General features: G+C 44.0%; 1 protein-coding gene and 1 long non-coding RNA gene across 3 annotated transcripts in view; one reads left to right on the forward strand and one right to left on the reverse strand.

Annotated features, from left to right (window-relative positions):
* The window catches only part of SVEP1 (sushi, von Willebrand factor type A, EGF and pentraxin domain containing 1), a 126,241-nt gene that overhangs the window by 97,242 nt on the left and 6,639 nt on the right, over positions 1-22,360 (forward strand). The window contains exons 38-47 of one of the 2 annotated variants that reach the window (XM_068667827.1): positions 263-3,042; positions 4,256-4,481; positions 5,293-5,448; positions 7,302-7,365; positions 9,581-9,754; positions 11,084-11,257; positions 12,771-12,947; positions 14,461-14,631; positions 19,447-19,542; positions 21,722-21,817. In XM_068667827.1, the coding sequence (XP_068523928.1) occupies positions 263-3,042; positions 4,256-4,481; positions 5,293-5,448; positions 7,302-7,365; positions 9,581-9,754; positions 11,084-11,257; positions 12,771-12,947; positions 14,461-14,631; positions 19,447-19,542; positions 21,722-21,817 (4,114 nt within the window). The remainder of the gene's footprint in view (positions 1-262; positions 3,043-4,255; positions 4,482-5,292; positions 5,449-7,301; positions 7,366-9,580; positions 9,755-11,083; positions 11,258-12,770; positions 12,948-14,460; positions 14,632-19,446; positions 19,543-21,721; positions 21,818-22,360) is intronic. The other variant, XM_068667826.1, reaches the window with a different exon arrangement.
* LOC137848604 (uncharacterized) lies at positions 13,899-16,494 on the reverse strand. Its single transcript, XR_011091448.1, has 3 exons — positions 16,303-16,494; positions 15,344-15,442; positions 13,899-14,380 (listed from the first exon to the last, which is right to left on the reverse strand). It is a non-coding gene; the product is annotated as an uncharacterized lncRNA (long non-coding RNA).

Genomic DNA, 22,360 nt, shown 5'->3' on the forward strand with positions numbered 1-22,360 from the left:
AGGAAATACTTTCTAGATTTGCCTTTTAAGCCTTGAATTTTCTCTTTTCTTTTGATGTTGTGGTCAGATTCCCTGACAACAGAGTGCAGTATTTGAGGCAAGTGTCTGTTACTTACACTTGTTTCTTTGCAGATAGCCTTGACCGCTGCCTGGGATCCAGCTATAATCTAGACTGAGAAAACAAAAGTAATGCTATCGTTCTCCCTGTGTGCCAGTCATGCATCTTCATTTCAGATATGTCTGTGTCTCATCTGTTTTACAGGAAACAACTGGGCGCTTCTTTGAGAACCAGGCCAATTATCAGTGCAAGTCTGGCTACCACCTGGTTGGGAGCTCACTCTTTATCTGCCAAGCCAATCGGCAGTGGTACAGTGAATCACCTCCTCGCTGCGTTCCCCTCAGCTGTGGAAAGCCACCACCCATCCAGCATGGCTACTCCAAAGGAGAAACCTTTGATTTGGGCTCCAAAGTCGAGTTTTTCTGTGATGAAGGCTATGAGCTGATTGGAGATGTGTCTTGGACGTGTCAGAAGTCTGGGAAATGGAACAAAAAGCAAAGCCCAAAGTGTGTGCCAACCAAATGTCCAGAACCACCCTTGGCAGAAAACCAGCTAGTCTTGAGGGAGGTGACTAACCAAGTTGGTGTCGTGCAGTTCTCCTGCAAAGAGGGTTATGTTTTGCATGGCTCCCCTGTACTGAAATGCTTGCCCTCTCAACAGTGGAATGATTCCTTTCCCTTCTGCAAGGTCGTACAGTGTCCTGCACCTCCATACATCCCCTTCAGTGACCCCTTGACTTCATCCCTTCTTTTTGGTAGCACTGTGAAGTACATCTGTGTGGATGGGTTTTTACTGAAGGGTGAATCTACTATCAGATGCCAGGCTGATGGCTCGTGGAGCTTGCCTTTGCCAGAATGTATTCCTGTGGAGTGCCCCCAGCCAGAAGAAATTCAAAATGGCATTGTCGATGTGCAGGGCCTCACCTTCCTCAGCACAGCCCTCTATACTTGTAAACCGGGCTTTGAACTGATGGGGAACACAACTATCCTCTGTGGAGAAGATGGGCGGTGGCTTGGAGGAAGGCCAGCTTGCAAACCCATTGAATGCCCACGGCCTAAGAAGATCCTCAATGGCAAATACTCGTTCACGAACTTCCACTATGGGCAGACTGTTAGGTATTCCTGTGACAGAGGCTTCCAGCTCCAAGGGGAGGAAACGCTGAGCTGCCTGGAGACAGGAGAGTGGAGCACAGATGTTCCCTCCTGCAAAGCCATAAGTTGCCAGCCCCCTCAGCCTATCGAGAATGGCTTTGTGGAGGGTGCAGATTACAGCTACGGGGCCATGGTCATTTACAGCTGCGTGCCTGGCTTCCAGCTCTCTGGCCTTGCCATGCAGACGTGTGAAGAATCAGGCTGGTCTAGCTCCACTCCATCTTGCCTCCCCACCGACTGTGGCCTACCTCCTCACATTGATTTTGGGGAGTACGTGCAGGTGAGGCACGGGGAAAGGCGCTCAGACCAGGAGGGCGTTACAGAGAGTCCCTCCCTTTCACACATGCTGCTGGCTGGCAATCCAAAGGACTTCAGAAGCTCTTCAAAGGAGAACGGTGCAATGCAGCTGACCACTTTCTTGTTTGGAACTATCATTTTATACTCGTGTTACTCTGGCTATGAGCTCTTGGGAAACCCCATTCTAGCTTGCCAAGAAGATGGGGTCTGGAATGGCTCTGCCCCCTCCTGTGTTTCCATAGAGTGCACAATGCCGTCGCCTCCGGAGAATGGAGTTTTATATTTCACGGAGAACACGCTGGGCAGCGTGGTGCAGTACACCTGTAAGCCAGGGTTTACACTTGTTGGCTCGGACACACGGCTGTGCTTGCCAAATCGGCAGTGGAGCAACAGTGCTCCGTACTGCAAAGCAGTAACATGCAGCTCACCCGCCCAGCTGATGAACGGGAGCATAAGGGGGGAAAACTACACGTATGGGAGTGTTGTCTACTATGAGTGCGATCCTGGCTACCAGTTAATTGGCCCCGCAGAGAGGAGGTGCCAAGAGAACCAGAAATGGGATGGCGGTGAACCAATTTGCATCCCCGTTTCCTGCAGCCCGCCGCCAGTTTTGGAGAATGGTCAAGTATCTGGGGAGGAGTACACATTCCAGAGGCATGCCGAGTATAGCTGCAACGAAGGTTTCCTGTTAGATGGGGACAGGAGTAGAGTCTGCCTTGCAAATGGGAGCTGGAGTGGAATTGCTCCAGTTTGCAAAGCTGTGACCTGCCCCATGCCTCTGCCTCTTGCCAATGGGAGAATTATTGGCTCAGATTTTGGCTTTAGGAAGGAAGTGCAGTATGACTGCAACGAAGGATATAACCTGCAAGGGGCGTCCACGCTTACCTGTCAGAGTGATGGTACCTGGGATTCAGAAGCTCCACGCTGTGAGCCAGTCATTTGTGGGCCTCCTGAAGACATCTCCCACGGCTTTCTGAATGGCTCAGACTTCACCTACGGGGAATTTGCCCAGTATGTATGCTTTCCTGGCTATGAGCTGCATGGTAATCCTTCACGGCAATGTTTGTCCAATGGTTCCTGGAGTGGTAGCCTTCCATCCTGCCTTCCCTGTGAGTGTCCTGCACCACAGATCCAGAACGGGGTTGTCCTTGGTGAAGATTTCAGCTGTGGGAAGAGCGCCCAGTTTCAATGCCTGGAGGGCTTTAAACTGCTAGGGCCTTCCAGAATCACCTGTGAGGCAGCTGGCAGGTGGAGCTCTGGGTTTCCTCGTTGTGGGCAGATTTCCTGCGGCTCCCCACCCGTCATTCCCAACACGTTTATCAATGGGAGCAGCTCTGCAGATGAGAACACCATCGTATACACCTGCTTGACAGGTTTTGTCATGCGGGGGAGCCCAGAGCTGACTTGTGTGGAGACAGGTGTCTGGAAGAAGCCGTACCCAAGCTGTGAGCTGCTGAGCTGTGGCCCACCACCTTCTGTCCCCAACGCAGAGGTTCTCGGGAACACTCATACCTATGGGAGCAAGGTCCAGTACAGGTAGGAACACTGCTGCCACTCTGTTTCCGTAGAGTCTCTTAAGCAATGAAGATGGGAAGTTTATGCACCCTTTTGAGAAGACCTGGAAGAAAAGTTATGCCTTATCATATGCGTAGAGAGACAAAGCCCACATTCCCATGCCCATAAAAAATTTTATTTGGACCACTGATAAAACTCCAGCAAGGTATTTCAGCATGTTGGGCCGCACTCCTCCACCACCTTGGTTTCCTTTTCCTTTTTGCTTTCCTCCTCTCCTCCTCTGACACTCTGCTCTGTAGGGCATTTTTATTTTTTTTATCCCTTTTGGCATGCCATTTACCTCTTCTTCCTGCTTCTGCTACCTAATGTAACACAGAAGGGCTGGTCTCCTGAAGTCCCATTTTCTGTACCACAGCATTGCACTGTCGACAGGTGCTATTGATGCAGTTACTCCTTTGTCATAAACAAGAAAAATGGGTTTCTGCTGGTTTCTTGGATGGTGCACACTGGAGATCCTTTTCTCCAAGGTGAGGACTTCCTGGGCAGAACGGGAGATTTTTGGCAGTAAAAATAATAAACAGTAGGGGACAGAACTGTGAGATTGCATGTGGATGGGTTTAACAGAATCAGACATTCCTGTGCATCTTTAACAAGATGAAGGGGGTCTGCCAACCTACAACTAAACCCACTGCTGGCCATACCCTGCAAGCCAGTTGAGTTGATCTTGGTGAAGCACTGCATGGCACAGAGCAAATCAGGCTGAAACTTCTAAGCAAGCAATCTGTGGTCAGCCTAAGGCTTGGTTTACTTTTGGAAGAAAATGAGATTGTCTTTAGAATTGTTAGTTGCAAATGGGATATCCAGCAATTGGGAATCAAGAAGCTGCAGTAGCATTTGGCACTCGCAGTTTACTTAACCAAAAGCCCTCCTCACAAAGGGAAGGGCAGGGACTGCACCAAGGCATTTGGTATTGTCTAAGCACTAAAGCTACCAACTCACTTCCCCCAGTGGTGCTTCAGCAACATGAAGCACCTGGAGATGAAGTCTGAAACTTCCAACTCTTGCAACAGAATAAACTCATTCTAGGCATGCTTCTTGCAAGGTTCCTTTGAAATAAAAGAAAAGTCACCAGGTGTGCTTACGAACAAATAATGTTGAAAAATGTCTTTGTAACTCGTGGATCAGTTTGTCCCTAGCTGTTTCCCTGTGGTCAGGTGTTAATGCTCTGTTGCAGATGCCTGGAAGGCTACACAATGGTGACAGAGGTGGATGTATGCACTTGTCAGGAAGATGGACAGTGGTCTCCTCAAAGTATTTCCTGTTGCCCCAGAAAGTGTCCACTCCCAGGAAACATCACCCATGTAATAGTACTTGGGGACAACTTCACTGTGAATGCAAACATCACTTTGTCATGTGTAGAAGGCTATACTCTGGTGGGAGCGAGCACATCTACATGCAAGGTATAGTATTATCTGCACTGTTTTATTTTGCAGGCTCTGTTGAATTCAAGAGTCGTCCTCTTACACTCATTAGCTTTTGGCTCTTTATTGCACACAACAAAAAAAATGCAAAGCATGTCCTGCAAAATATAATATATATGCCTTCTTGTTCACCCGTAAACACATAACAGACTTTCAGAACTGGAAATTAATAGCTTCTTCTGTCAATAACTAATGCTGTCCTTCAGAAAAGCATTCCTTTTGTCACATTTAGGAGAGTAAATCATGAATCATTTTTACCGGATTAGTACTTTTTGTAAGCAAAGGGTCTCCTCTTCGCTCTTACAAAGATTTGTCAGAGTAAGAGTAATTGTGTTTGATGCTTGTCTGTTCAGGTATTAGATCTCCTTTAGGACCTGGGCAGGCAGCTGAAGCACTTAGTCATAGTATGAGACTTTCAGCCAAGAGAAAAGTACAGAAAACATGGAACTGAGCACCTGCAGTTTCATTCCGCTCCTGATGGGTTCCTGAACTATTAGATGACCTTGTATAAGTGAACTTGCTTTTCAGGTTTCTATTTCCCCTTTTATATTTTGTTCCTTCTGTCTTTCAATGCTGGGCATTCCTTTCACAGCTGAGCTCCAGTTTTTGTTGACGTTTACTTGTATTACTGAGTTTCTTTAAAGATTTCACAGATAGTATTACATTAACTACATCAGTATGCCCACAGCTATTGGATGTTTCTGCTACAATTTTCCTAACTTTTTCATTTAGATACGAATTTAGCATATGGACTGATGCATTCACACTTTTTATCACAATTATTTTTCAGGAGAGTGGTGTTTGGGTGCCAGTGTTTTCCGATGACATCTGCGTTCCTGTGTCATGTGGGACCCCAGAATCTCCAGAGCACGGATTTGTGGTTGGCACCAAATTCAATTATAAAGACGTGGTTCTTTATAAATGTGATCCTGGCTATGAATTACAAGTAAGCAAGCTCAATCTCTAGCACTCTAGAGCGTTAGTTGTCCGTTCTTCCCTGTTCTTACATAATGACTGTGAGAATGTATTATGCCTGCTCCATATTGATATATTTCCTTAGCTGCTATAGAAGTTCAATATCTGATTTTGTTGTTGTCTATAGAATGCTCATGGTATGTCTGAGGCATTACCTGAATTAATTAACAGTACAACTGAAGCAAATATAAGCATCCTCTTCAAAGGCACGTATTCAGCAAATACCTTTCAGTGTTGTTGTTTTTTATAGCTGAAGTTTATTTCAGTCCTCGAAGTACAGCTTTTTTTCTGTGCATAATGATACATACTTGTGACCATAAATCATGGAAGAGTAAATTTCTCGCATGTGCTCTCTTGAGCTTGCTCTCTGTTCTCAGTTAGATCATCTTCCTTTTTCCAGTCCCATAATATTCCATAATGTTCTATGTCTTCTGCACGCTGCCTTCGAAACTCAAAGCTCCTGATAAATGGCACTGCCCTCAGTTCTGTGATATTGCTAGATGATGTGGAAGTGTTTTGTCTTCTTTGATAAAACAAAGAGGTTGCAGTTTGTTTAATGGCAGCTTTATTCCCTGATGTAGATGTGAACAAAGTCCTTTCCTGTCTCTTGTTTTTACTATGAGCATTGGGCTATTGTTTCTAGCTGAGCTCTGGAGCACTACTGATACCCAGTTATCAGGACTCATGCTAGCCAATTCATAGCAGCCTCATTTTCAAAATCACAATGAGTTCAGAAATGAAAATTCATTGCTGAGGTACAGCATGGCCTTCACCATCCCCAGGTGATGGCAGGATGTGGGACAATCCTGTCCAGATGTATGAGGTAGCAATGACAGGTGCTGTCTCTTAACTCTGTACTTCATGAGTACCAAACAAAATGCAGTATCGTGCTTCCTTCGTGCGGTGGTGACTGATAATAAATACAAACTTCATACACCCAGACAGGATTGCATTCACTTGGTCTCTCAGTATATATAAAAAGAAGAGTTTAGAGAAATCATGGGTAATAATAAATCTAATTTCCAGACAGAAACAGAGACAGAAAGGACAGATATGTAGAATTGCTGTATTTTTGGTGGTAATAAACCAGTGCTTTTGTATAGTAAAAAAGATCAATCTGCGTGCTTTGTAGGCCAGCTTCGCCACCTAGCGTCAGTGTGTTTCCCTCTTGTTAGAGGTCCTGTGTTTTTCTCTCCAGAATGCCTTCCAACAATCATTTCAAACAGCTGCTTTTGTCAATGGGTTTGCGTTGTAATGAAAGTACATTACTTAAGGGACAAATTTAGATGTTCTTCTTCATGTCTTGGAATAAAATACAAGACAAATCTTTAAGTATTAGGCGAACTATAAAATGTGTGTGTAAGAAAGAAATAACATCATTTATAAGTGAGTTTGAAGCATCAATTCTTGGGACATGAAGTCAGTACAGTATGTTTACAAACCATAGGCTTGTGCTGCTGGTGAAAAGAATGCAAGTTAGATTTTCATTAAGTGAGTACTGGAAGGAGAAAATGTGCCATCATGACAATTTCTGGGAATAAGAATGGCAAAACTGACAAAAACAGTGATACTCCAGGGAGAAGGACAAGGAAACTGACTGACCCACTAGCATTTGGTTTGTAAACAGTACCCTGCAGTTTGCAGGAAGGAGTTCTAGCCTAAACTCTCCTCATCAGCTTGGGCTACAGGCATTTAACTCTGTCTTTATATGGGTATATGTACCCGTTGGGAAGACATGCTGGCCTTGCTGTATACCAGAGCTGTTGGGAGAAAAAAGGATTGCTAAGTGAAGCTGTTCTTTGAGCAATGTCTCTTGTTTCGTAGGGTGATACGGAACGGACCTGCCAAGAAGACAAGCTTTGGAGTGGCACAGTGCCAGCATGCAGAAGTATGTTCCATCTGAGTTTGTCACTTGATGAATTTGGTCGAGGGTGCTTTTAGCCTGAAGACACTTGTGGTCATTTTGCCCAATTTATAACTCATACTGTCTTCATATGTCTAAAAATTGTCAGTAAGTACCACTGATAGCACACTGAGAGACGTGCAGAATTGCTGGTGTGCACAGGTGACTGTGTTAAGGAAATCACTACAGCTTTCCACTGCTGTGCCCCTGTACCTCTAAGAAAGCTGGGCAAACAGGTAGCAAAGGGGTTGTTGTTCAATCCTTCCGTTTACGTATACTTTACTTCAGACATAGGGCTGCATGCTTAGAGGAGCCTTTGACACATTCCTTCTGTTGTTTTAGCTCTTTGCATCTTTAGATAAGTTTACTGGAAATTGTTAATGATATTAAGAGGTTTAAACATTTTCTATTAACTGCGTGGTTAAATAAGATGAGATACAGGGGGGGTCAGAGAAACAGCAGAGTTTCTCTGAAACTACACAAAAAAAGAGTAGCAATGACAACCTGAAGAGCTGTTGTCTTGTATCAGGTTATTGATACAAGAGATTATGGGCATATTACTTTAACAGATTATTGTCCATCTTGGAAGAGTAATATCCGAAATTTAAACAATGCTTCCATTTGAAGTCATGGTTTCTCAGGTTGCTAAGAACCTTTGACCACCACAGTTGCCCAGAGCTGTGGATACTCAACATCCTGAACTGTAGCTCTATGGATGCTCATTTTCAAAGGTACTTCAGCTCTGTGCGATGTCTGATTCCCTCTGCCTGTAGTGCCAAAACAGAAGCTGTCAACAGAAATACTTACATGGAGTTCAGCTGTTGGCTTCAAGGCCTCCTGCCAATAAAGTCACAATGGATTTTGTCTTTGAGCAGTATCTGAGAGCACCAAATATTATTCTGCTGCTGTTCTGCTACTCAGGAGCAAAATATCTGGGAATGCCCATATATACACAGTGGTCTTTCCCTGTTTGTCAGGGTAAAAATCGTGGAGGAGCTAGGAGCAGGACAGGCTGTATGCACTGGGTCTGGAGTATATTTCTTATGTTACAGGAGTATCATGTGGGCCCCCAGAGGAGATAGAAAATGGATCTGTTCAGGGAGAGGAGTTCTTGTTTGGCAGTGAGGTTTTTTACAGCTTTGACCCTGGTTTTGAACTACAGGGACCAAGCCGAAGGATTTGCCACGTTGACTAAAAGTGTAGCCCCTTAGTTCCTTTTATGCAGGAGTAAGCAGCAAGCACAGCGACATGGTGGCAGTTTCCCAGGAGGGTCAGGAAACTAACTGGCATCGTACTTTTGCTGTCTTCCACCTGATCTCCTGCTCCATTTGGGGGTGTAACAGGAGGAGCCAGCAGAAAAACCGGCTGAGAGGTTCTCGCCAGCAGCTCCTCTCCCATCTGAAGGGAGCTCCTCTTGACATGAGAAAATGGAACAACCATAGAGCTGTGCTCAGGTTACTAGAGGAGTGCAGCCTGCTCTATTTCATTTGCTTTGCACTGTGGGTTGCAGGGCCTTGAACATCATGCGCTGAGGTGATTTGTCTCTGTAAAGTCAAGGCTAATACATGTTGGTATATCTGGAGATCAGGACTCTGCTCCTTAGGATCAAATCTTGGTCCTGTGAAGCAGAAGGTGATTAATTGCAGGGGCAGGATTTATGACTTATTTCATACAAGTTATAAATAAAATCCCCAAATTTTGCAATTTCTACCAATAAATTATTTTCCATCTTTTCATGGTGATGTCATAGTCCTACTGCCTGTATTCCTTTCTCTTAGCTTTGACCAATTTGCATGGTCTGTGCCATAAGGACAGGACAGAGGACAAGATCTTCCTTAACTTCTGTCATTTTTCTTGTGGACATCCTGAGACCGTCTTTCACTGTACAGGGAGCAGAGGAGCCTGGAGATGCATCCTCTGGGTTAGTCAGAAGAAATATGCTGGGTCACTGGATCACTGATCACTTACAACACTGTCAGATGCACCAGGGCAGGGTCTTTCTCAGGTGTGTGCAGCCTGAACCCCAGGAGAGAGGGCGAGCAAGGCATTACATAACCTTTCTCATGTAGTACTTCACAGATTCTTTCTTCCCATCTTTCCTTTAATTCAGTCTGTGAGTAGAACTGCAGACAGTGTATGCCAGCCAGACAGAATGGGCTTTGTTGTTTGTATAAAACCAAAATTTTTTCTTCTCTTATAGGAATTACTTGTGGGCTGCATCCCTCAGTAGAAAAAGCAGAGGCCATTTCTACAGGAAGCACATACAGAAGCAACGTAACCTTTGTGTGCAGCGCTGGGTATCATCTTGTTGGACCCCAGAATATCACATGTCTTACCAATGGGAGCTGGAGTAAACCTTTACCATCGTGTGAAGGTAAACATTTGGTGTCGTGGCCTGGCACATTCTGATCTGGGATAAGCAGTACCTCCCCCCACGTGCATGTATATCACATAATCCAGGGAGTAAGCTGCTTTCTGGAAGCAATTCTGTAATGTGTGTTAAAAATTGTGCATGATAAATGAAACGTCTCAAAAGGAACAGTGCCTATTACCAAACCATAAGGAGGTTTAGACATCATCTTCCCCTAGGTCTTCATCTACGGTTTTACAATCTTAGTGAGAGATGACATTGCTTATCATCCGAGAAAATCGAACCATTAACTAAAGGTGATGGACTGTGAGGATATGAAATTTCTCCCAGCAGCCTTCTGAAGTCAGTTGCTACTTTGATATTCTTCCTCTGAATTTCGGGCCCCAAACCCAGCAACAGGATTGTCTCAAGGACAATATCAGCAGCTCTGCCTTTATCTCCACTCTCCTCACTTGAATAAATTCTGTGAGTGAATGATGTACCATTTTGCACTTTAGTGCTTTCAGATGCTCCCTCGGTAGGTCCTGTAGCTTATGCCAAGCAGAGTAAGTATCGAGCAAGAACTGTCTGTGTCATACAGAGTGTCATACAGAGTTGGTGGAAGCAAGACTGTCAACATAAAAATGGAACAAAAACTTAAGGTCACAAACATGAACAGATAGCCAGTGTTGTTGGATGACTCTGTTCAACGTATAAAGTGTGTAGAAGCATAGTAAATTCCAGTATCATTAAGTATGAGTGTTCTCCTTTCCTGGCCTTTTAGCTATGAAAAGGCAAAGTCTGGGCTTCACGCTATTCCTTTCCTTTCAGAAGTACATTTGTCCATTTTTTGCTCATCTCACTTCCTTGGGCTGTCTGCCTGCTGGCTTCAGAAACACAGAAGAGAATCTTGAGGGGAGCAATTAGAAATTTAAGTGTCAGCACCTTCCATCAAACCCATCCTGCATCTCATCTGGTATTTCTTGTCTGTCAAAAAAAGGAGGTTGCAAAGGGCTGCAAGTTTCTGAGGTCTCTCTTAGCAGTGAGAAGGAACCATCTCCATGTTCTGCCCCACATACCCCAGTACGAGGCCATAAATGTGTCCTTCCCTCTCTCTGCCAAATGTTGCTGACCTGATAAATGTGTGGCTGTGGCTTTTCTCTATCACTGGGAGGAGCTCCTTCCCTGACTTGACTGCAGTGCCTTACTGGGGCTACTGAACTGTCCCTCAATGCTCTTCATGGTTTATTAGTCTGTGGCTGCTACTTTAAACATACTGTGCGAGTAACTCAGGAACTGTTGGAAGTCCAGGTCTGATATCAAGCTGAGTTAATGAGAGCTCTTCCTTTGCAGAGACCAGATGCAAAGTTCCACTTTCCTTGCTGAATGGGAAGGCGATTTATGAAAACAATACAGTTGGCAGTACTATAGCATATTTCTGCGAGAGAGGATACAGCTTGGAAAGAGAACCTGCAGCAGAGTGCACAAGGGATGGAAGATGGAGCAATCCCTTGCCTCTCTGTAAACGTGTGTGTTTGCTTTGTAATGAAAAAGAGGTCTCAACTTTTAAGCGTTAAAGGCTAGGTTGCTCTTCATTTAAGCTGACAGTAATTGAGAGCAACTTCTGCAGATATTTGTGGAGATGCACTGTAATTTTCTTCTGGAGTGGCCATGAGCAGAATTTGTCACTCATAGTTTAAAAAATTGGTTTGACCTGCGTTAGGAGATACATTGGAGTGCATCCTGTTTTTACAAAGGAACAAAGGAAGCAGTTGCTGAGAGATGTTAAAGCATTATCTTGTCTGAATGTATTTTTCTGACAGTAAAATAATAAGCTGTGTTCTGCATAACTCCCTTTAGTTGGAAAGCTGACATTAAATGGAGTCAATTGGATTCAGCCATTTGATATATGAGGAGCAGGTGAGAGAAAGGCATTTGTTCAGCCTTTGGAAGAGAAGGCAAGGACTGACCTTATCGTTGTCTGCAAATGACTACTGGCAGGGTGTAAATAAAAAAGAAACAGACTCCTTTCAGAGGGGCACAGTGGTAGGGTGTGAGGGACTGGACCCAAGCTGCAACAAAGGAAGGTCCAATTAAGTGTTTGAGGAAACTTTCCACTATGATAGCAGTTGAATTCTGGAACAGGGTTGCTGGAGAGGATGAGAAATGTCCATCCTCAGACATACTCACATGTCAGCTGTACAAGTCCTAGAGCAGCCCGACTTAGATGGTCCTGCTTTGAAAAGAAGGTTGGACTAAAGGTCTATATAAATTATCCTGTGATTCTATGAAACAGCACCTTATACACGTGTATACCGTGCATGCATAGCCACAATAGCCATCATTGTTGCTGTATCTGTTTGTAACTACTTCTAAGATCTACTCTTGTCTCAAGGTAGTAATTGAGACATTTTAGCTTTTCTACAACAAAGGACTCAGAGGATTTTAGTTAGAGGAATGTGGTATTAATCTGTGCTGCAGGTAAGGTCCAGCCTTTTCCACATTCATGGTGAGAGCAGTAAACCATGCAAAAATACCTCAGCAAGCTTGCAGGCAGTAATAAATAAGGTTATCAGAGAAATTCAAAATTCTAATGCCTCTACGCAAACACCTGGATTTTACGCTGTTTTCTATTGATCCAGGCCCTCAGAACAAGGAATGGAATAAGTTTGACTCCTTTTAAAAGTGGAGTAGGTCTCACTTTTTTATATAAAGGCTATGGTAACCAGGAAGGACAGGAGAGAATGGTGTGATTGTAACATATGATACTCCCCACTTAAGTCCTTAGTATATCTTCCACTGACTTCAATAGAGTACATAGCAAGTCATGTGACAGCAGAGAATCAAATCTTTTAACATTATTTTATAACCCAAATCTCATAACTTTTCATCAAATTACAAATAGGACTTGTGAGTAGCATCCATTTCTATTGCTCTTCATATGATCTGATTTTGAAATTTGCAGAAATAAAGTTCTCTCTTTCTTCCTTCCTTTCCTCTCTTTTTCCTTTCTCTTCCCTCGCACCTTTTCTTTGAACAGCAAACCCTTGTCCTGTGCCTTTCATAATCCCAGAGAACGCCCTTCTCTCCGAGGTGGATTTTTATGTTGGGCAGAATGTCTCCATCAGGTGCAGGGAAGGCTACCAGCTGAAAGGGCAGGCTGTGATCACCTGCAATGCTGATGAGACTTGGACTCCAACAACGGCTAAGTGTGAAAGTAAGTACAGGTGTTGGGGTTCTGCAAGGACACGGTCTGCCTCTGTAGGGCTGGTGGCACGTCTGTGTCACACAGGAGGGTAACAGCACAGACATATTGGCAGAGCTCTCTAGCTGCCTGGCAGAGAAGGACCTGGGAGTGATGGTGGACAGTGGGCTGAATATGAGAGAGCAGTGTGCTCAGGTGGCCAAGAAGGCCAACGGCATCCTGGCTTGTATCAGAAGCAGTGTGGCCAGCAGGGCTAGGGAGGTGATCGTCCCCCTGTACTCGGCTCTGGTGAGGCCACACCTTGAGTACTGTGTTCAGTTTTGGGCCCCTCGCTACAAGAAGGACATGGAGGTGCTTGAGCGGGTCCAGAGAAGGGCGACGAAGCTGGTGAGGGGCCTGGAGAACAAGTCCTACGAGGAGCGGCTGAGGGAGCTGGGCTTGTTCAGCCTGGAGAAGAGGAGGCTCAGGGGTGACCTTATCGCTCTCTACAGGTACCTTAAAGGAGGCTGTAGTGAGGTGGGGGTTGGCCTGTTCTCCCACGTGCCTGGTGACAGGATGAGGGGGAATGGGCTTAAGTTGCGCCAGGGGAGTTTTAGGTTGGATGTTAGGAAGAACTTCTTTACTGAAAGGGTTGTGAGGCATTGGAATGGGCTGCCCAGGAAAGTGGTGGAGTCACCATCCCTGGAGGTCTTTAAAAGATGTTGAGCTTAGGGATATGGTTTAGTGGAGGGCTTGTCAGCATTGGGTCAGAGGTTGGACTCAATGATCTTGACATCTCTTCCAACCTAGATGATTCTGTGATTCTTTGATAAAGAACAGAGTTTTTATCTACAATTGTCCTATGGAGAACTGGGTTGCTTCTAGAGACCCTGGCTCATAAAAGCTGTATAAAAGAGCTATATCTTCTTTCTAAGAGAGTTATTTCAGGAAGAAGATCCAGAATATGTCTACAAATTGATGCCCTAGATGCACTCATGCTACTGGCCTTTAGGTTCTGCTGTAATTTCCTTTTCAATTTACCTTTTGCAAGCAATGCAGCTGGGCTTGATTATTGCATACCCTGAATGATTCCAGTGAGATTATGTTGAGACAAGGGCTATAGTGAGAGGTGTTCTTTTATTGTATTCATTGACACTGATACAAGGCGTGAAGTCCTTTTTCAGGCTTTTTGGCTTCTTAGAAGCAGTATTGATTAGTTGCATCACCTCCCTCTGCAAACCCAGTCTCATGTATTTCCTAGGACCATCTGAAAGTTTCTGCGCTGTCTGGTAGATATAGTCATTGTTGCATTACTTAAAATTTCTGTTGCTGGTCTTCTCCATGCTTTGGTCTTCTCCATGCTTGCTGGTACACACGTGGGAGTACATACAGTTTCACCCTGTGGGTACCTGCACTGTGGAGAAGCCCTGCATTTTCATCAGAGGTGTCTTAGCACCTTCTGAGTCCTGTGGGCAAAGCACAGAGTTGGAAACCACGTCATGCAGGCATTGTAGCTCACCAGCCTCTGGTGATTTCTTTTGTTTAGAGATATCTTGCGGGCCCCCAGCTCACATAGAGAATGCTCTCATCCATGGTAGCTTCTATCAGTATGGAGACGTGATCACCTATTCCTGCTACAGTGGCTACATGCTGGAGGGGCCCCTGCGAAGCATTTGCCTAGAAAATGGAACATGGACAACACCACCTACCTGCAAAGGTAAGTAGTTTTTTGAACAGAAGTATTTCTTAACTAGCCATAAGCATGGAGGTGTCATCCTAGCTGCAGCAGAAACAAAAGCCAAATTCTTGCTGGTTTCAATGCAGCTGTGATTTCACCTGCATTTTAAGTGCAGGTTGTCACTTTTTATTTCCAGGTGAAAAAGAGGACTTCCTCAATTTTTCTCTCTAGTCCTTGCTAACCCTATGGTTTCTCTTCCTACAGTGTTGTATCCCACACTTTAGATTCTCTTTGCCACATTTTTTGTAAGAAGGATACAGATACAGAACTAACTAGTCATCTTGTTGATATGCTAGGGTATTTCAAATAAAGCACTCCTGGTCATTTTTTCAAGCACTGCATAAAAGACAAGTAGGAGATCAAATGGGTGCCTTACCTTTCCATCCTTGACTTCTATAAATTACAGAATTAACTCTTTCACACTGAAGATTCATATAAAGTATCAATTTTAAGCAGAAAATGGGGAAACCAACACAGAACATAGACAAACTATGCAGTAAAAAACAGATATAAGAATATTCGAGCACTAACTGAAAACAAAGGGTAAGGCATAGCAAAAGTGTCCAAAGGTCACACAGCTGTCATGGAGGAGACCTTGACATCTGCCATTTCCTCACCAGAAACTTGACTAGCCCTCCTGCTGCCGGCTCACTATGTAGCTGTGTGGGTTAGTTGTAGCCTGAAGTCTTACCTCAGATAGTGTTACAGCCATTACAATATGAACTGAGCCTTAGGTGTTCTGTGCAGAAACATGAACATTAGAAGTCACATTCCCATAGCTCGAGAATTCCTGCAGAAGAGAAGAGGTGCCAGAACATTGATCTGGGAACATCAGAGTCGTAATTGAAGTTGTCAGGTCTGCCTCTGCTCTTGCAAGTGTCTCAGCATCACATGTCTAAAATTGAAGCAGAAATACTTCCTTCCTCCTTCGCCATCTTTCTGTTTGGATCAGAAACCCCTTGGTGCTGGAGGTTTCTATACAGTGCTTAGCCTGAGTAACCAGGGTCCCTTTGGTACTGTTTTTTTGTTGTTGAATTCTGCCACCAAAACATGAATGTCAAGACCCAGATAATTTGAGTTGCCCTCCTGTGTGAAAGCAGGCACTCTTTTAAAGTGCCAAATGCAATAGCTAAAATTTCCTTGCCTAAAAAATCACAGATCGGCAGGTTGTTTTGAGAAGGCACATTGCCAGTGAAGTGGAATTGTAACTCCTGAGCATTACAGGAATAGAGAAGCTGCTTCTGAAAACCATCCTCTTCCTAGTAATGTGCTCATGGTTTGGCATTGCCCCAAAGAGTAGGCTGTTGAGCAGCCAAGTAGAGGAGATTTATGGTAAAAGCACCTGAGTTATGTCAGATGCCTGGAGTTATCCAAAAGGCCTTTTGGAAACTAACCCTCACCAACAATCAAGTCCTTTCTGAAAAGCTTACCAAGTACTTTACTATTTCTTTCTAAACTGTGGTGGCTACAGAAATCAAGGGATCTCTGCACAATAGCTACTCCACCTAAGCTAGGTATTTATTAGCAATTTATCTTTTTTATGTTATCTCCAGACTATAACACTGTGCATTCTTCATCTGCCTCCTTAATATCATCAGTTTTAGTTTTTACTCTTATTTACTAGTTTTTAGTTACACAGAATTTAGTTACCTTATGCCAAGGGCTGTAGTCTTCTGCTAAAAGAGGTTCTTGACATTGTTGGCTAACAAACCGAAAGGGATGATATGCAAAAAAACTGTCAAGCATCCTGTTTCCAATACCACTGAATTCATGGGACAATTCAAAGGAATGAGTGTTGGGATTAATTATTTTGAAATGCAAAGTGATGAGGTGGACAGATGATCAGGGTAGTGCAAGTAAACGAAGTGGAAAAACCTGCCTTGTGGTATATTAAGGGAGAAAAATAACAATTCCCCCCTCCCCCCTTTCACCTAAAAGGGAAACTAAAAAGGACCAAAGATGCTTCTGAGGGGACCGATGTGTTTTCATGACACATTTCAAAATAATCTTTCAGAACTGCTTTATAATTCATTTGGGGGATTTGCCTAACAAAAGGGCCTACAGGACCCAAGCCTTTGTGGCGTACATCAGAAGCAACATGAAAGCACTCTTTGCAATGATTCATCCTGCATTTCTTCTCTTTGGCTCTGTGAGCTGATTATTAGTATGTCCTAAGCCTGCTTGAAACATACTGGCCCGGTTGAACAGGTTAGTTAACGTAAATATTGTAATTAAAAAGCAGACTCTGTTGGCTTCTGTGGGAGAGCTGTAACCACAGCAGCACTTGGCTATTGCAGGCCAGATTCTGATCTGAGTTTCAGGGGTGAGAAGTATTAGGCTGGATCTGACAAATGTAAACACCTGTGGGACTCATCAGCCTTCACAGATTCACACAGCTTGTCGAACTAACTCCTCTCTCTCCTCTCTGAAATGCTCTAAAATCTGTGTCAGGAATTTGCTTGGAGAGATCTTCTGGCATGGTGCAGCTAACCAAAAGGTTGGTACCCAGCTAGCAGACAAGCATTCTGAGGGGCAGCAGAGGCATCAGGAAACTGTTCACAGAAAAGCTTTTTGGCAGAACAGAAATCTTTTTTTTTTTTTTTTTTTTTTACCTCTTCTTACCCAAATTTGTCCTGCAGCAGTGTAATGCTTGGAAATAACTATCAGCATGGATTTATAAAGGGTGGAATCTCAACGATTAAGATTGATACTGTGAATGTGAGATGTGCTACCAGAAGCTGCAGTTAATGATTGCCGTTTTTTCTCCAGTAGATCAGGATTGCACTTCTCCTGCTTGCTTTCACAGAAGCAGAAAAAGAGAATGAGATCCAAGCTTAGCTTCTTGCTCCAAGCTTTTCTCTACTTTTGTCTGCTGAGTGAATAATAATTCCTACAGCTACAGACACATAGAGCCTCTCCCTGTGTAAACTGGTGTATAACAAGAGCACAGCTAGGGATGGTACTTACTAATTCAGAGTTTCACAATGAGGGGTCCTTGGCAGAAATCCAATAGAAGCATACCTCTGACTGAGATCCTGAATCCAAAGCAACTTCTGTAACTCATGAAATGTCTACATCTTCTCCATCAACAGTGTGAGAGAGAATAAATTCCAGAAACCATGTAGGGGGCGGCCTTGAATTTAACTTGGCTTTTAATTTATATACCAGCCCTTTACTTACCATCCCATTATACTTTCATGGAATATCTTTTCAGTGTTCTGGATCACAGACACCTTCAAAACTTCAAATGCTTTTTGATTCAACTTTCATAATTTTTCATTGCACGGGAGAAATCTGTTTGACGCACTATTCCACTTCAGTCAACACCTAGAGACAAGCTGTCTGTATATTCTTAGATATCTTTACAACAAAGATCATTCCAAGTACCTCTGAAAATACTGCAACTTCTGTGAACCTGTCAGGTCATAAGGTCTCTTCCCAATCTCATTATCAGATGACATTTGATGGGAAAGTTCTTAAGTTTTTAAGAAAGCTAAAGCTTCAGCTAAGGCTTTCAATGGAGTCCAAGCTGTAACTTGCAGCTTGGCATGGTTTAGTTGCAAGAGTGACTCAAGCTCTGCTCTGTCAGTGCAAGATTTGCATTCTTTCCAGTGTGGAAGTCAGGTCTGAACCAGTGTGCTACACCACTGCTTGTAGTTAATACTAACATTGAAAAAGATCTGAAATACTTTCAAAGCCTAAACACATTATTTTGCTCAGCTAGTAACTAATTAAAGATAGGATGCAATTAACAGCTCAGATTGAGTTTCCTGAGGTTACTCTGTGTTCATAACTACCACTAATTAGAAGTTTGTCTGATTACTTATTTGTTCTGTAGTACCATCTAGAAGCCACATTTTTTGATCTTATGTATATGGCATGTACATCAACATGAGAGGGATTGTACTTGCTCCAATGATCTTTAATATGTTTGTACTTAGCTTGCCACCCAGTTTTTTAAAGTAGTCCTGGTTTTCCTGGAAATACTAGCCAAGACACAGCGCAATGTTGTACAAAAGATGATGATGGAGTCCAAAGCCTGTTGAGTTCAGGCAACTTACTGGGGTGGTGTGTTAGAGCCCGCTTCAAATTCATCACTTGTGTGATCAAGTATTTATTAGCAGGTATGTGAGCCATGGAGCAGCAGTCAGCATGAATGCTGAATGAGGCTTGTAATCATGCTTTTGATTCCACAGGTAAACACTTTGCTGTGCCACTGTTGCACCCAGTGTAGGGCACTCCTCATTACTCTGGATGATACTGCAATAAAAATTCCATGTGCAACCACAGTGTTTTATCTCACTTTTGACAAACCCTGTGTTATGCCAGACAGCATTATCTTGGTGCTTCATACCAAGGTTAGAAGAAAGCTTGATTTTATCAAGAGGAGGAAAAAAGTGGGTAATAGTTTTTGTGGGGGGAGAAAAAACAAGTAGAGCACAGTGTTAGCCTTGAAGCGTTGTCCAGATAATTTACCAGACCATCCTAAAAACATTATTTTTCATTCTTGTCATTGTTCAAGGACATTTTTAGGTTGTTTTAATGGTAAATAAAGAGGAAAGTATTATGTATTGTATGCTTCCCTCCGTACTCTTGCTCACCGTACCTAGTCACATGCACACAGCTAGGAAACGATGTTGCCCTTGAAATCAAAAATAAGTTAAACTTCAGAACTTTACTGTGTTTGTTTGTCCTACGTGAAACCTTACAACGGCAAAAATCTGTCTAAGATTCTGAATTATTGATTTTCTAATTCACCTTCTTGAGGTGGTCATGAAATCGTTCTGTTTTCAGCTGTCTGTCGGTTCCCGTGTCAGAATGGTGGGGTCTGTGAGCGACCAAATGCCTGCTCGTGTCCGGATGGCTGGATGGGTCGTCTCTGTGAAGAGCGTATGTATCATCCATTAAGCGTAATTTTTAAGGATGTTGTAGGTAGGACAAATGAATTTACTGCCAAGTGGGAAAATTACAGGCCTAAGAGCCAAAAACATAAAAATCATAACTGTGTTCTGCTTGACAAATTAGACTAGAAATGACTAAGCAATTGCTTGTTTCTAGACAAATGACTGTCCTCTAACACCTATAAAAAGATAATACAGCTGTGATAATAATAGCTGCTCAGATAATACGGCTGGGGCACCTTTTCCATCCTGTCCTTCCTGACCTGTGTTCCACTGCCCCACAAATGCTGGGCCGGCTTTTCCTGGCCTGGGCCATTGCGTAACTGGAGAACTGGATCTGTTCTGGTTGGGAACAGCCAAATCTGACCTCTGGGCATGTCAGAAATTCTATGGGCAGCGTTGGAGATGCCAGATTTTGCCATATTTCCCATTTCCTTGGCAGTGCTCTTTACAGAAAGGATTGGTGCTGTCCGCCGCCAAGCGTGCGGACTCGGCCCTGTATGTTGGGCATTTTCAGCAGGAGGGGGGTTGAGCCCTGTGCCTGGCAGCATCGTGTTGGCAATGCCACAACTTTATTTCCTTACCTTAATGTTAGCAACAATACCTACTGCATTCTTCAGAACCAGAAGACATGCCCCTAGACGTTTTGATCTGTCATCCCAGTTCTGACCCTGTTTTCCTATACGGGGAAAATGAACAGACAGCTGACTGGTTAGATTACAGTTCAGGCAGACACAGGCAATAGCCCCCTTTTTTTTTTTTCTTTACTTTGACATAGGTAGCGAGGAGGAGAGGCTTCCCACAATTGGTTAATGCCACCTTGATTCTGCATTATTGCTTGTCAAGCAAGGTACAGCAGTGAACAGAAAAGTTAGGTTTAGTCTTTGGTGCTGACGGCCTGTTTTGCAAATCAGAGGGCTTTTTGAGTGCTAGCACTGAGCACTGATCTGTCAGGGCCAGGCCCCAGGTGAGGCCACAGGATTTGGAAAGAATCCGGTCGCTTCCTACTTCACGGTACATTTCACAGGTAATAAGAGAGGTACGTCTTCCTGAGAAGGGCCTGACTACCTTGAAAAATGTGCAGAGCACTACTCATTTAGTGATACAGACAAGAGTAAATCTTGGTGATATAGATTAGTCCCGTGAACTCCCAGAATTTCATTATTCCTTTCTTACCCAAGCTGACTGTACCTGCTCAGCTTGATCTCTGCTATGCAGCAGAAGAGGAATAAACTGTGTCCATCAGTCCTCTGCAGCCCCCATCAATCCTCCCAGAATAAAACTCTCCTGCAAGTGCCTCACATGGGTCCACATTTGAGGCCCAGCTCAACTCTTGCTCCTGTGAGAGCATGTTCACACAGGTACTCCATTCAGTTAGGGTAGTAGAGATGGTAATTTTATGAAGGTCCTTAAATCACAGAAATCATTGAATTGCATGTGTTGGAAGGGACCTCAAAGATTACCCAGTTCCAACCCCCCTAACATAGGCAGGGATGCCACCCACTAGATCAGGTTGCCCAAAGCCCCATCCAGCCTGGCCTTGAGCACCTCCAGGGATGGGGCATCCACAGCTTCTCTGGGCAGCCTGGGCCAGTGCCTCACCGCCCTCTGAGGGAAGAATTTCCTCGTAACCTCTCATCTAAATCTCCCCTCTTTTAGTTTAAAACCATTTTCCCTCGTCCTGTCATTATCTGATTGAGCAAAGAGTTGCTCCCCATCTTTTTTATGAGTCCCCTTCAAGTACTGAAAGTTGCTTAAATCCTTTATGTACATAAACCTTTATGTACAAAAGTAGATAAATCACAAACAGTTTGCATATTGCAACATCTTGTAGATCTCCTCATTGGCACAGCATGGGTTGGTTGGTCATGGGCCATCAACTACTTGGTATAACGCAGCAGTTCTCTGGTGCCTTTGTTCCCCAAAGCTTGCAGCCACAGTCAGCCCGTTGCACCTGAAATGCCTTGTCCTGCTGGAGACTGGGAGGCTTGTGGTGTCACCTGTCCCAGCATGTTTTCCCTGGCCCAGACCAGGGCTTTCCTACGAGCAGCATGTAGTTCCCTCGTTTTGGATGTTACACTGTGGGACCTTAGGTTCTTTTCTTACACACCCTCCTCTTCACTTGCCAGAGGTTATTATTCTTACTGGTTCTCTTCCCTTCTCCTTAGCAATATGCATTCTGCCATGTCTCAACGGAGGTCGCTGTGTGGCTCCTTACCAGTGTGACTGCCCTGCTGGATGGACTGGAGCACGATGCCATACGGGTAAAACGCCTCTTACCTACATTTTTCTCTGCACTTTTTGTGACTCCTCTGTCAATGTGTAGCACAGTTTACTAAGGACTCTGTAGCAACTACCAGGCTTCTCTCAGGAAAACCCAGCCCTACAATAATATTCCCTGAGCGTTGCTGTCCTCAGCTGCAAACTATTTTCAGAGTAGTCCATGATGCATCTTAACAATCCTCAGAGAAATTTAGTTCCAGAAAGGACAAACAGCATTCAGAAGAGGGCTGTCTGCAAAAAGCAGTACAGTGGAGAGAATATTGTATATGAGCTTCTCAAAAGAGCCTGTACATTGTTTTATGTACTCACTCATCATTGTACAGATTTCACCACTGGACTCAGAAGCAAGTTGCAAGTTTTGCTGAGGCTTCTCAACACATAGCTGTATGGTGTGGGGGCAGGTGAAGCTGATTTGCAATGAGGGGTAACATTTTGAACCAAGGTTTGGCATACTTGCCTCCACAACAACTCTGAATAAAAGGCAGCTTTCTAAAGGCTTATCCCTATGGAAGTAACCAACAAAA

This window comes from Anas acuta, chromosome Z, assembly GCF_963932015.1.
Source record: "Anas acuta chromosome Z, bAnaAcu1.1, whole genome shotgun sequence".
NCBI lineage: Eukaryota > Metazoa > Chordata > Aves > Anseriformes > Anatidae > Anas > Anas acuta.